Raw genomic sequence first — 14,013 nt, forward strand, 5'->3', positions numbered from 1 at the left:
GCAGCAACCATTGTAGAAATGCAGAGTGGTCTAAAATTATCTTTACAATTTTAAATTTAAGGGTAGAATATTTTTATGGTATCTCAAATTCCAATCCGACTCGCAACCTACAAAATCCAGAACTCTATCATACAGTCAACCCGTGCCTTATACATCCTAAGAATCTCTTTAAAGGACGCTACCAGAAAATAAGAGTTATATTAGCTTTATTAATTTAATATGGGAAGGATGAAGTATTGGCATATTAAATTAATAAAGCTAAATTAGAGGGAAGGAAGATAGTCTTACACTGCTAAATTAGGGACGGCTAGCTCAGGTAAACCTCGTGTAGCTTCGCGCGAAATTTGTGAGTACTAGTAATATCAAGCGGGGAGCGCGCGTGTGCCTGATTCATTTTTATCACTCATCAGAACCTCTACAAGCCTACCCTCAAATTGATATTATTTTATGCAGGATTAGAGTAAATTAACCTATGAGTGTGTGTGTTTTCTCATAGCAAAGCCACATCTGGCTATCTGCTGAGTCCACCGACGAACATCGAATCCCTGAATTTAGCGTTGTAAATCCGTAGGCTTACCACTGCGAGCCTTTAGGCGTGGTCAAATCTGTAAACTGAGAGAGTTTGATATCCTGAGTCCAAACCTTTAGTTAGATCTCAAATTGGTCAATAGATGACGGAGCTATGAACTGAACGTTTGTACTTGGAAAAAATTCAGAGTCATTCTATGAGCCACTAAGCCATCTTCTTCATCACTTTATCGCCCCCTAGTAGCACAGTGGTATGTCTGCGGATTTACAATGCTAAAAACCGGGTTTCGATACCCGTGGTGGGCAGAGCACAGATAGCCCATCATGTAGCTTTGTGCTTAATTTAAAACAACATCATCACTTTTTTTACAAAAATTAATTTGCTAATCTAGCTTTAAGGTGTTACTTACTGTCCACTCTTTCAGTCGCTTCGGTATGTGTTTTCCTGACGGAAATATGTATTGATGTATTCAACTTGCGTTGTGTTTTACTGGATCACAAAGACTACGAAAAGGATGTGTCATAAAATCATGCAATCAAATGTCATATGTTTTAGGTTTAATTTTATTATTTTATGTGTTATACTGCTTGTTTTAGTCGAAACGACTCACCAGTACGTATGTAAAAACTGCCTTTAAAGCAGATTCAAGTACCTTAATTAATTAAATACAAAAATAATTATTTTATGTTTTTTTTCTTCAGGTATTAGCGAAAATATTAAAACATTAAAGCAGTCACATCACTTGACAAAATGAAAATTCCATATTATTTTAAGTGTTTTTATGTTACCTAGATAGTTTTTATAAGATGAACCACCAGACGTACCTGCTTCAACATTTCTAAAGCATAAGATACAACGATTGGATTTATCGATTGTCTCAGACACGCCATTGCAAAACCAGCTTATTGAAGACGAGTATATATATGTAATGTGTGCAAGGCGCATGTCAGAAATATCGCAATATTCGCCATCAGATACGGATAACTGTTCCAGGTTCTTACAGGTATTTGGACTTGCGAACGATCTCATCAAAATATTTTTAAGTGTTCCTATCGTCTCGGGAGGATCATTGTCAGTAACAGGAACTAAACGGTATTTTTTAATACTTTTTATTACCCGCTGGGGCTTCTAACTTTTCCAGAGTGTAAATAAATGTATATATAATTGTTTATTTTCCATTTATTTAAACGTTGATCCGAGCTCCAGAGAAAGTTTTGTGTTACAACGTAGTAAAGCATTGTGTTGTGTATTTCATAGCATCTCTTATCCTGAACAGGAGATTAGATGATCAATAAATAGAAAGATAAAACGTTAAGTCTAGAATTTAAACAGCTCCACGAAACCTTATACTGAAAGGCCCATTTATTCAAAACTTTTATTATTTTGAAATAATATTCATGCAACAAATTTTTAGTAAATGCTGTAAAGTTTGATCCTTTCTTACGTGATGAAATTGATTTAATGTACATGTGTTGTCATGGTAACTTGCAACTGGCTAGATGCGGGTTTTCAGTAAGAATGATGCATTTCGGTTATGCGCGTTGTAATCAATGAGGCTTTTAGATCATTAGCATGCTTTTATTAATTATTGTTTGTCCCAGAATGCATATACTGCCATATGCATACAGAGAGGAAGAGTTTTGAGCTTTTAATTAACTGTAAAAATGTGTTTCATTTTTTTATCTCAAAACATTTTTTTTCTTCGTGATGATCACTGAGCAAACGTCCTCGCCTGTAGTAACTTACTGCAGAGAAAAGTCTTCGATCGAATTACTAAACCATTGTAACTTACTGGCTGGGTCTCGTAAACAGCCTACTGAAGAGGTCCAGCCGGAAGCTGTGATAGTTTTCTCATTATAATTCCACATATTTTGGCAGTATCTTCTACAACATTAAAGCATTTCATGTCTTTACAGATTTCCCCTCATGTTTACTGTTTTACTTCAGCTTTTTATCATCAGATCTCTGCACAAAAATTCCCTTTGGTTTATCGATCCATATAACATTGTTTGTTTAATGTTATTGTTTTTTGAATTCCACGTAAACATGTTCGAGGGTTCTCTGCACTTCTTGTCATTAATTTTGAAGTAACAAACACCACAGCCCATAGCCAGTTCGTGGGCTACCCTAATATAATTGTTAGTTTTGACTGTCATTTTTATACCTACGACTCCGATATTTTTACAGTTGTAATGAGCACGAACTACTGAACCTCCAATGCACAGTCGGGCACATTAACCGCTAGAAAATGGTCGTTCCCATCTCTTTCATATTGTTTTTGAATTTTCAAGCAAAGCCACAGAAGGTTCAAGGGTTATCAACGCATAGCCGTCCCTACTTTTGAAGTAACAGATTATAGGGCAGGCAGCTAGTCAATAATAACCATTGCCATCTATTGGACTACATTTATTAGATAACACAGTGGGATTAATCGTCATTTCTATAGCACAGAAACATCCCTAAAGTGCGGAACGCACTTTTGGAATAAAGGGAACACAAGCTGTTATTCGTTCGATTCACGCTAACCAATCAGCTACGAATGGCCTTGTCGTTATTATAACTGATATATTATTCACCGAAGAGTTTAACCTGTCCACACTGGAAAATTTAAAACATATTATTGTGATATGTAAGCATATTTTGTTATTAATATGGCCTTTTATTTTAAATTTCTGGTTATTCACTTTTTATCCTCTAATGGCAGTAAATGTCGAGATTTATGTTCTAGTTGCGTTGTTTTTAGCCCTCTATAGTCGATATTTTAGTAGCATAAAGCATCTGAGTTGAAAGGATTAGCGCTTTAATATCGTTTGTTCGTAAAGATGACTTGTCAAAACGATAAAACCGACTAATACTGCAAGAGAAAAAATGTCACGAGGTAACGTTGTCGACTAGACAAAGAAAGCGAGTTTAGCAGCTAATTCGGGTACGCTATCTTGAATCAGTTATTATAGAATATCATCAACTGAAGATACACTTCAACGTCATCGTATTTTAATTCTACAGAAATTAATGATGAGAATGAAATTGTTTGTTTGGTTGGTTGGTTTTTAAACTTCGAGCAAAGTGACACGAGGGCTATCTGCACTGGTCGTCTCTAATTTAGCAGTATAAGACTAGAGAGAAGATAGCTAGTCATCACCGCCCTCCGCCAAATCTTGTCCTACTCTTTTATCAACGAATAGTGGGATTGACCGCACGTTACAATGCCCCCACGGCTGAAAGGGCGAGCATTTTTGGTGTGATAGGGATTCGAAGATTTTAACCTTTAATATTAATGTACCTTGAACTATGTAATACGTGTTATTGCCTTGCAAATATGTGTTTGTATTATGTATAGACTTACTTTTAATATATAGATGTATTGATAAGTATAGAAACGATTATGAACGAACAACACAAGATTTAAGCCTTAATCTTAGTCTAATGTTATTCATTATTGAACCTGTACAGAATAAATCAAAACTTAGACAGAGAAAGCTCTATTCGAGATTAGCAAAGAGTATGTAGTTCTGTAAACTGTAGTTGCTTTGCTTATTCCTGTAGTCCCCCATGGAAGCAGTAGTATGCTTACAGACTAAATCCTTACAGTTAATATTGTCCAAGGTGGACAAAGCACAGATAGCTTTTTGTGTAGCTTTGTCTCAAAAACTATGTCTATCTAAGATTGATAAGAAAACGTATGGTTGGTTATCTCATCCAGTTTTTATTGTTTTCAGTCTGGTTTATTCTTGTGAATAAGACTGTAAGTATTCGAAAAATAACAGGGAGACACAATTTATGAATAGCTTATATTATAGTTAAATGTAATACTTATTTTGTTAGAATGTTGGATGATATTTAATATTTTCCATTGTTTGTTGTGTGTGTGTGTGCTCGGTTACTTAATATTAGCCTCGTAGTTGTATAGTAGTATGTTTGCTGACTTACGACGCTAGAAACTGGATTTCGACACCTGTGGTTGGCAGTGCACAGAAAGCACATTATGTAGCTTTGTGCTTAACTTAAAACAGTAGTTAATATTAAGTGATAAACGTCTTCAGTTAAAAGTAATCTGAATACAAATTAATAAAACATTATTACATACAATGGATGAATCTAGGGGAAAGTCCGGTGGGGTTTCTCCCCCCTTTTAAATGCAAAAAAAAAAGGAAAATCAAAGGAAAAAGTAAAATACTGGATATAAACAAGGAGAAAAATAGATAAGCGTGTGGTACAAATATTAAAGTTAATAATTTCTGGGAAAGGTTATGTTTGTATTTCTATATGAAAAGATGTTCTGGATCATTTGTAATACATAAAATATTGAAGACAGCTATAAAGGATCTTTCCTTCCAAAGTATTATGATCGATTTAAAATCCACCACAAGTCTTTGAAGGGGACCTTTTCATCGGTATTACTATCAAATGCCCCCCGCTAGTACAGCGGTATGTCTCCGGATTTACAACGCTAAAATCAGGGGTTCGATTCTCCTCGGTGGGCTCAGCAGATAGCCCAATGTGGCTTTGCTATAAGAAAACACACACACATTATTATCAAACACCCCATTTTCTTCGCCAGAAAAAATGTGTTTGTCATTGGAGTCTATTACTGCTAACTTTCCAATAACAGTGAGACCCGCCATGGCTCAGTGGTTAGGGCGCTAGACTCCTAATATGAGGGTCATAGATTCGAATCAAGTCACACTAAAGATGCTCGCCCCTATCAGCCGAGAAGGTGTTATAATGTTACTGTCAATCCCACTATTCGTTGGTAAAAAGAGTAGCCCAAGAGTAGATGACTAGCTGGCTTCCTTCCAGTCTTACATTGCTAAATTAGGGACGGCTAGCGCAGATAGCCCTCGTGTAGCTTTGCGCGAAATTCAAAACAAACCAAAACACACCAAAGATGCTCACCCCCTTTCAACTGAGGGGGCGTTATAATGTTACGGTCAATCCCATTATTCGTTGGTAAAAGAGTAGTCCAAGAGTTTGCAGTGGGTGGTGGTGGTTAGCTGCCTTCTCTCTCGTCTACCACTGCTAAAGTAGGGACGGGTAGCGCAGATATCTGTAGTTTAGCTCTGCGCGAAATTCAAAAAACAAACAAAACCAGTAAGAGTGACTGCCAAAAACAGAAAAAGTTAGGGATTGTGGCTAGTAGCATTTCATGCCTCATTTAGTTTTTTAGAAAGGTTAAGCCCATTCATGTTTGCTAGGATATATACTCATTTGGATCCCCTTTTCGAAATTCCTGGATCCATTCCTGATATGATTGATTTATATACATCAATGATTATGTTTCGTTATAGATATAGTGATATGTGTAACAATACATGTTTATTATTTTCACAACACTTGTATTTTTATTTTTACAGAGAATGACCGTAACTTGCCAATTTCCATTTCTGATTGGTTGTTTAATAATAGCGACAGTGGGCCTTCCAGTGGAGAAAAAACCTACAACACTACTTGACCTGGAAGACGTGCCATCTATCCCTTCGTTTGAGACAACAGTAAGATACGTCGCTGATAAATTCCAAAAGAATCAAGGAATATTTGATGGAACAACTCCCAGTCTGGATGAGACATCATCGAAAGATAATTCAACACACTCCAAGCAACCAACTGATACCCATATCGATGAGTTAATCACAGAGGTTTTTTCTAGGATGAATAACAGCGCAATAGCTACCACTGAATCTGAAAAAGAACCAGATGACGTGACTAAAACAGTCGCTTTGGAAGAAATGGATAACGGCGTTGCTGATACCACGGAAGCGATAGTGGAAAGTACCAGCAGCAAAGAAGTTCTCTGCACCGAATCCCATAAAATAACAAATGAGAGTAGCGTAAAAGGCATGAGCTCTGGTTCTCCTCTAGTTACAACAAGATCTATAGACCTTCAGATTGTATCAGCCCAAGATTTTGTACTGAAGAAACTTTCAACCGAGGCATCGAAAGTGGAAGAATTCTATGTATTGAAAAAAACCAAAAACACAAATATATCACATGACATTGCTTTTGAGGTTGCCTTAAACGTTACAGAAGTCGATGATCAGCTTTTGAAAGACACACAACTAAACGTAGAAAAGTATGCCCAAAACGTAGTTACATTCAATAGAACGAATTCTACTGTTCAGCTTCCTGAAACAGATGAAATCACACAAAATACTGCAGACGTCACGAGCATAAAAACTATAGACAGTAAAGAAAACACATCTTGGAAAAACATCTCGAGCGTTAACCAATCCGTAGATACCATTGGTTGGAAGAATATTTCCGAAACTGAAGACGGTCCCTTAAACATATCTACTTTAAACTCTAAAGGTGGTTTAATCAGCATAAATACTAATGTAGATTCTTCACAAACTAAAGACAACTTGATCAATACAACTGGAATTAACGACGTCTTGAAATCTGAATACAACCTAAAAAACACAGTTATTGAAATGGATGTATTAGACCCTGATGGCAATCCTTTTGAAATGCTTAATGCTACTGAGAGGCATATTTGGGGGCTGGAAAAAGACTCATTCATTTGGGTTTCACGAAATAATTTGTCAGATGTTAAAGAAAACGCATCTGAAGTGAATGATGACAAGCATGCTACAATTTCTGAAAAATACCCGTCTCATATGATCACCGAAAACAAAGTAGCTAACTCTGAGAAAAGCTCACCAGTTATGGTTTCTGAAAATAATATCTTGATCCATAAAGATAACCTTTCCGATGTAATTTCTGAGGAAAACATCTCAGTCCTTAAAAATAATATACACGACATAAGCTTTGAGAACACTACTTCAGACTTAGGCGAAAATCCATTTGACGTGGATATGGAAAATGATATATTGAACTCTACAGTTAGCCCACCTGGCACGACTAAAGGGAAGAGATCAGATGAACTAATAAAAGAAATAAATACAACCGAATTCCGTGAAAAAAATCAAAACATTACGGGTAACATTGACGTCTCCTCAGAAATGGATGTCTACTGAACGTCGTTATAGTAACTGATACATTATAAATCCAGTTGTGACCAGTTAAGACGAAAATGATGATCGTTCAATTTTTTTTTACTCATTCACTCTAACTCCATATTCGTATCAATTGTTCTAAACTAGTATCTTAGTAAGAAGAGAATTATGACTGTCAGTGAAACTGATTTATTTTAGCTTCTATTCTTTTCACGTGAGGTAAATACACTTTTATATTTGTTAAATACGTCTTTGTACGTCTTCATAAAAAAACATAAAAAACTGCTGGATTGTCACAATGTTACATTAGCCGTTATAGTATCAACTGTTAATTGACGATGTCCGTCCTAATTGGTGAATCCATAGAATTTATTATATAAATCAAACATTCTAGCTGTCATAATATTTTCTTGTGTAAATTATAACCGTTTACGATCTAGATAGAATGTATTTCTTAACAATCAAAACTTCTGCCTGTCACATTAGAAATTATATATTTTTGTGTAAACTAAAACTGTTTACGGTAAAGAAATAATTTTGACTGTTCAAAAAATATTCAGATATTCAGAATTATTCAAAGAATAATAAATCTCGTCCAAAATTACTTGCGCCCTCCGTCCTTTTAGAGCATATTTTATTTCGGTAAATTCCATTATTTCTCCTTTGGTTTATTTATTTTACTTTTAAAGATATGTAAATTTTGCTTTTGTACTCTAAAAATGTTACTACTCTTACATTTGTTTCATGCTTATTTTATTGCTAAGTGTTTTCAAAACGATACTAAGGTTCTAAAAATACAGATTTAAGAGAATTTAAACTATTTAAAGTTTAATTCTTTTTGGTTTTCGAATTTTTCGTCGAGATTGAAACAGAAATATTTCTTATTTCAAAAGCAATCCAATCCGAAACTTTATCTATACGTTTCATTCTACTTATATATTCATTTATTTTTACAAGGAATAAAGTGAGAACAAACAGTATTTCTTGACAACGGTTTATTATTATTATGATGTTACTGTTTAGTTGCGAGGCAACACAACAGGCTACTTGCTTGTTTGTTTTGGATTTCGCACAAAGCTAAACGAAGGCTATCTGCGCTAGCCGTCCCTAATTTTGCACTGTAAGACTAGAGAGAAGGCAACTAGTCATCATCACCCACCGCCAACTCTTGGGCTACTCTTTTACCAACGAATAGTGGGATTGACTGTTACATTATAACATCCCCACGGCTGAAAGGGCGAGCATTTTTGGTACTACAGGGATTCGAACCCGCGACCCTCAGATTACGACTCGAACGCCTTAACCCACCTGGCCATGTCGGGCCCAAATATAGCTAATAAAAAGTTTTAAAACGTTTCATATATTAATTTATTTTAATCTTGCCTGAAATAATGTCAAGTGTCGCAACTATTAAGGGTTCACACTAAAATGTTTTGTTATAGAACTATCAACTTTGACTCATAATTATGTTATGTTTTCGGGAAATCAAAGTATTCTTTTTAGGTCTGCAGACTTACCGTTACTCCACCAGGGAACTTTTAGACTCGAAACAATTTTGGAAGGGCAGATGCTTATTAGTGCATAATAAAGGCGAGCACAAAAATCTAGTAATAAGATGGGTGAAAATAAATACATATATGACGTTTTTGAGAAATCAGATATTGTACTTAAAATCATTTTATTCTTGTAAGATTGGACAAACAAATGTTCTTTACTACATCTACATCAATTATGTTGAAATTAGAATATTGAGAAAAATATTTTCGTATATCTTCGAAGAAATTTAGTTTAATTCAAACAAAGAAAACGAAATTATGAAACATCAGAAACATGTTTTTAGACTACTTGGAATTCAATAGCAATGTATATACATGTTCATTTGTATATTAAATTCTGTTGATCTCATTGTGGCACTCAACTCGTAATCTCAGGATCGCTGGTTCGAATCCCCGTTACATGCTCGTCCTTTCAGTCGTGGAGGCGTTATAATATGACGGTCAATCCCACTATTCGTTGGTAAAAGAGTAGCCCAAGAGTTGGCGGTGGGTGGTGATGACTAGCTACCTTTCCTCTAGTCTTTCACTGCTAAATAGCACAGATAGCCCTCGTGTAGCTTTGCCCGAAATTTAAAAGAAAACGAAAACCCATAGTGGGGCCGACGGTACCTTTACGTAATTACTACGCTTGAATACGGGTTCGATTCCCCGCTATGGACGAAGTACAAATAGCCTATTGCGTTTGGCCTTGTGTTTAAATAAACACTTTCTGCTGTAAACTTGAATATTTTAAAACCAACCTCAAACGACTTTGGTTTGTATTTTAATCGAGTTGATATACTCTATCCTCCATAATTTTTTAGTCTTCGCTGTACTAGTTTACGTTAATAAATGTCTCCAATATAGTTACACGCCTCTGTCGTTTTTGTATTCAATTTCTCGTTAAAAGATTGCATTACAAAGAAATTCACATCCAGTAAAAATGTACGTGACTGCTATGCATAATGTATGTATGTTATATAATCCATTTTAGATAAAAATTTGATTTTAAACAAATTATAAACCTTATACTTTTAAATTATCTTAAATACAATACTTTCAAAAAGCTAATTATTGAAGTAAAAATTTCAATATATATATATGCATAATATATAATACAAAATGAACAAACATTATTTAGTCTATATATAATAAAACGGCGTTAGCTGAGAGACAAAAATGATTCATATTTGAATGACTGTAAGAATCGAGGTTGTTAACGGAAGTAAACTGGCAAAGTGCGCGATAGGATATGGATTTGTTTGAAGATAAATATATTTATGTGTTAATATTCACAATTTACAAATTGAAAATTTTAATGGCTAAATATATGTACTTCCTGGACAAAGAAAAAATATATATGTATATTAATGCTTTCAAAATATGGGTATTTCACTAGTAATAAATACATTTCAATATTAAGATCATTTAACAATGTAATATTCGCAAAATGTTAGGCTAAACGAGAGCAGATGACAGCTGGTTTATCGAAACTCGTTCAATAACATTCTCTTACGAGATACAAGTAGGAACGCGTTAAAATAATACAACGGTAATTTTGCTAAAAATAACGTCCCATTTTTTCGTGAAGATCCCTCCCATGGAAAATGGAAAAAAAAATTGGAATCATAGGCCTAAAATTTATAATAAAAATAACATCGTCTGTAAATGTGTTTCTTCCACACTCTGCTAAACTTTCCCGATTTGAATAAAATATAATTTATCCTGATGAAGTTTACACACAGTTAGATGTGTGAAACCTATTTGAAATTTAAAAACGTTAGGCCCGGCATGGCCAGTTGGTTAAGACACTCGACTTTCAATCTGAGGGTCGCAGGTTCGATTCCCTGTCACACCAAATATGCTCACCCTTTCAGCCGTGGTGGCGTTATAATGTGACGGTTAATCCCACTATTCGTTAGTAAAAAGAGTAGCCCGAGAGTTGGAAGTGGATGGTGATGACTAGCTACTCTCCCTCTACTCTTACACTGCTAAATTAAAGGTTAATTTTACAGAAAAAAAGAAAACTTTGCAATCAAAAGAACTACTCATACTGATTAATTTTGCAGGTACACATTTTTTATAAAAAATATGTGCTAATAAATAAAGCACAGAACTTGGTGTAGAAAGAGCCCTTTCCGAGCGGCAATCCGAACGTTTTAGTTTTTACGTTTCCCGCTAGGAAAAGTACTGTGACGTAATAGTTGCCAAACAAACCGCCAACGCCAGCGCGTTGAATGTAAATAAACATGGCCAGTGCATATGGAGAAACTGTTTTGACTTTGTGTTCTGAACAATGTCGAGTAGCGCCATATCAATTCGAACCTATTCTGAACGAACCTAGAACAGATACTTTTGACACAGATCTGACAAGTTCTAGTGATGAGGACAGTTCCACGAGCTAGAGTAGCTGAACTGTGAGTGATACTGATAGCGCCCAGGCCGGTTGCGAGTCGGTCATGCCTCCAGTAGAAGAATGGTAAGCGTAAGTCATGACAACAAATATGGTCTGTATTATTTCTCGTGAAATTTTAAGAACTCGAAACCTGTCTGGTGTTTATAAATTATTGGTAACACAGACTGAGTTTTATTTGTTTATACTTTGCCGACGATGGTAACTAATTCTCGGCCCTTCCACAATCATTGTACCGGGTATTTATGACTCGTAACAAAATGAATTTCATTTATACGTCTTAATTCTGTCTATAAAATCAAACTGGATGAAGCAGTCTGAATAATTAATTTAATATTCGCCATAAATGTATAATTTATATGACATATTCCGTATGTTTGTGCAAGGTGTAGGTGTGGTTTATGCGATAAGATGCCAACCAGGAGAGAGTGCGTTTGTTGTCGCTCATACGACATGGTGTCAAATCAATTAAAAGATGAAGAGTGCATTACTCGGACTCGAGGCTTTGATGGAAATTGCCTGAATATCGATGTCTTGGAAGCATCATACTACGAATTTGTTGACTTGAATGATGAGGAGCCAAGTCACGAGTGTGTCTTTTTCAAGATGCAGTTAAACCTAAAATAGTATATTTGAGTTTAACCTACAATTAAAGATACTGTTTATCCAAAACTATGATTCTACTTAATCATCTCAAGTGTATCAATATTTCCAAAGCCCAATGAGATGTTTGTTTCAGTTGCACATATTTCTTGTTTTAAAGTTTTTCTACCAATCATCAGTATAATTTTGATTTTAATAATATTATTTTGCAAGCTGACTGATTTGAAAATATTATCCTCATATTTATGAAATGGTCATGTATTGATTCAAAACAATATCTATAGAATTTCAAAATAGCTAGGAGAGAAGAGTAACTTTCTACTAAGGTTATAAGTTTGTAATTTTGCATTTTCAGGCTATATAGATACTTAGCTTATCGCAGATTTGTCAGGTAGATTATGGTGTGAAGAAGTTCAGTTCTTCCTATGGATCATCCGCATCCACTGTCGCCATCTTGCCGGTTCCTTCTCCTTGCACGGAAACGAAAAGAAGCTTTTGCCCGATGCCGAACCGTTTTTACAACCATAAGCAACACAGTAAACCATGTTATTATAAAACAAACATAAAGTAGCGATATCAAGACAAAATATAGACTCACAAAGTATATAATCCGAAAAAAGCACCGACAGATTTACATAAAACACCAGCATGAAAGGAACAAAATGATTGGCGCGCAACGAAGCATGTTTGGCAACTATTACGTCATAGTTGTAAAATGTCATGGAAACAGCCGAACGACCGAGAGGAACTTGAATCCGAGGCCCCGCATATTTTGTTTCATTTTTCACTCAAAAACTAAAGTGTTTACAAATATGGCAACCACACAGGAATTATACCTAACCAAAGTACAGTTTCTGAGGCAATTATTATATTTGTTGAAAATTCACCTTTAAGGATGGTTAGCGCAGATAGCCCTCGTGTATCTTTGCGTGAAATTCAAAACACAAACCTAATATTAACAATATTCGTTTCTGATATTAAACCTTCAGAGTTTAATTTCCTTATGACCATATTCAAAGGAATCAAGTGTGTGTGTGTGTTTTGTTATAGCAGAGCCACACCGAGCTATCTGCTGAGTCCACCAAGGGGAATCGAATCCTAATTTTAGCGTTGTAAATCCGTAGATTTACCGCCGTATCAGTAAGGGACAATGAATTAAGTTTTCAATTTTTCTTTTTTCGACTGTTTGCCTACCACAAAATCTTTCCCTCAAATCAGCGTTTCTTTTAATAATTCACTGCACAACAATTTTTTTGAAAAGTTTTGCTTCCTGAAAAGTTTTTGCTGATTGTGACAGGTGCCTGGTTGGTATGCACAAATATAGTTTTCGTTTTGCTTCATCACGTAGGAACTCTCAGAAATAGACAGTTAACTGTTTACCGGCAATAACATATTTAATTGCATGTATGTTTATAATATGCTATTAAGTTCAACATAATTGTTTTGCCCCTGATTTTTGTTTGTATTCAATGTCCGGTGCATCACGTTGCAGTGTCCAATAGTAGTCAGCAAACATTGACGGATTCCGGTTGCCCTGATATCGTTTTTCCATTGTAGCAATGTCCTGAGCAGCATCTGTGTATGCAAGCCACTTTTATAGCCTGCTGAGACACTGTCAAGCTAGCTCCGGCATGCCCGGGCTGCATACTTCCACAGATCAGCTTCCAACCTGGCCTGATTTCATGCCTGGACATGCCCAGACTGCATAAAACTTTGTTCGTATGTCTCTTACAGAAACGAAAATTTTTGGACACAAATATAAGAAAAAAAATGAAGAAACTGAAGATTTCGATGAAACGGTACGTGATGGAAAAGTTTGGATGTGATTTTCGTGATGAACAGCCAAAACTCTACAAGGAACACTCAACAGTGTTCAAGAAGCACAAACTTTGTTGTGCAGTGTAACCAAAAATAGTAATATGCAAGGCGTTTGATGCTAACAAACGAATTAAGTTTAAATAACTACACACTTATTAATAC

The 14,013-nt window shown here is 35.4% G+C and overlaps 1 protein-coding gene across 1 annotated transcript; it reads left to right on the top strand.

Annotated features, from left to right (window-relative positions):
• Positions 1-1,463: 1,463 nt before the first annotated feature.
• On the top strand, positions 1,464-9,874 carry LOC143234098 (uncharacterized). The gene is made up of 2 exons (XM_076471162.1): positions 1,464-1,621; positions 5,884-9,874. The coding sequence occupies exon 2, from the start codon at positions 5,887-5,889 to the stop codon at positions 7,501-7,503; it is 1,617 nt and encodes a 538-aa protein (XP_076327277.1). The 5' UTR covers positions 1,464-1,621; positions 5,884-5,886; the 3' UTR covers positions 7,504-9,874.
• The last annotated feature ends 4,139 nt before the right edge of the window (positions 9,875-14,013 follow it).

Source organism: Tachypleus tridentatus, chromosome 12, assembly GCF_004210375.1.
Source record: "Tachypleus tridentatus isolate NWPU-2018 chromosome 12, ASM421037v1, whole genome shotgun sequence".
Lineage (NCBI taxonomy): Eukaryota > Metazoa > Arthropoda > Merostomata > Xiphosura > Limulidae > Tachypleus > Tachypleus tridentatus.

Excerpts from the sequence above, each read along its gene's own strand:
- LOC143234098 (XM_076471162.1), top strand. The coding sequence starts at position 5,887 with ATGACCGTAACTTGCCAATTTCCATTTCTGATTGGTTGTTTAATAATA.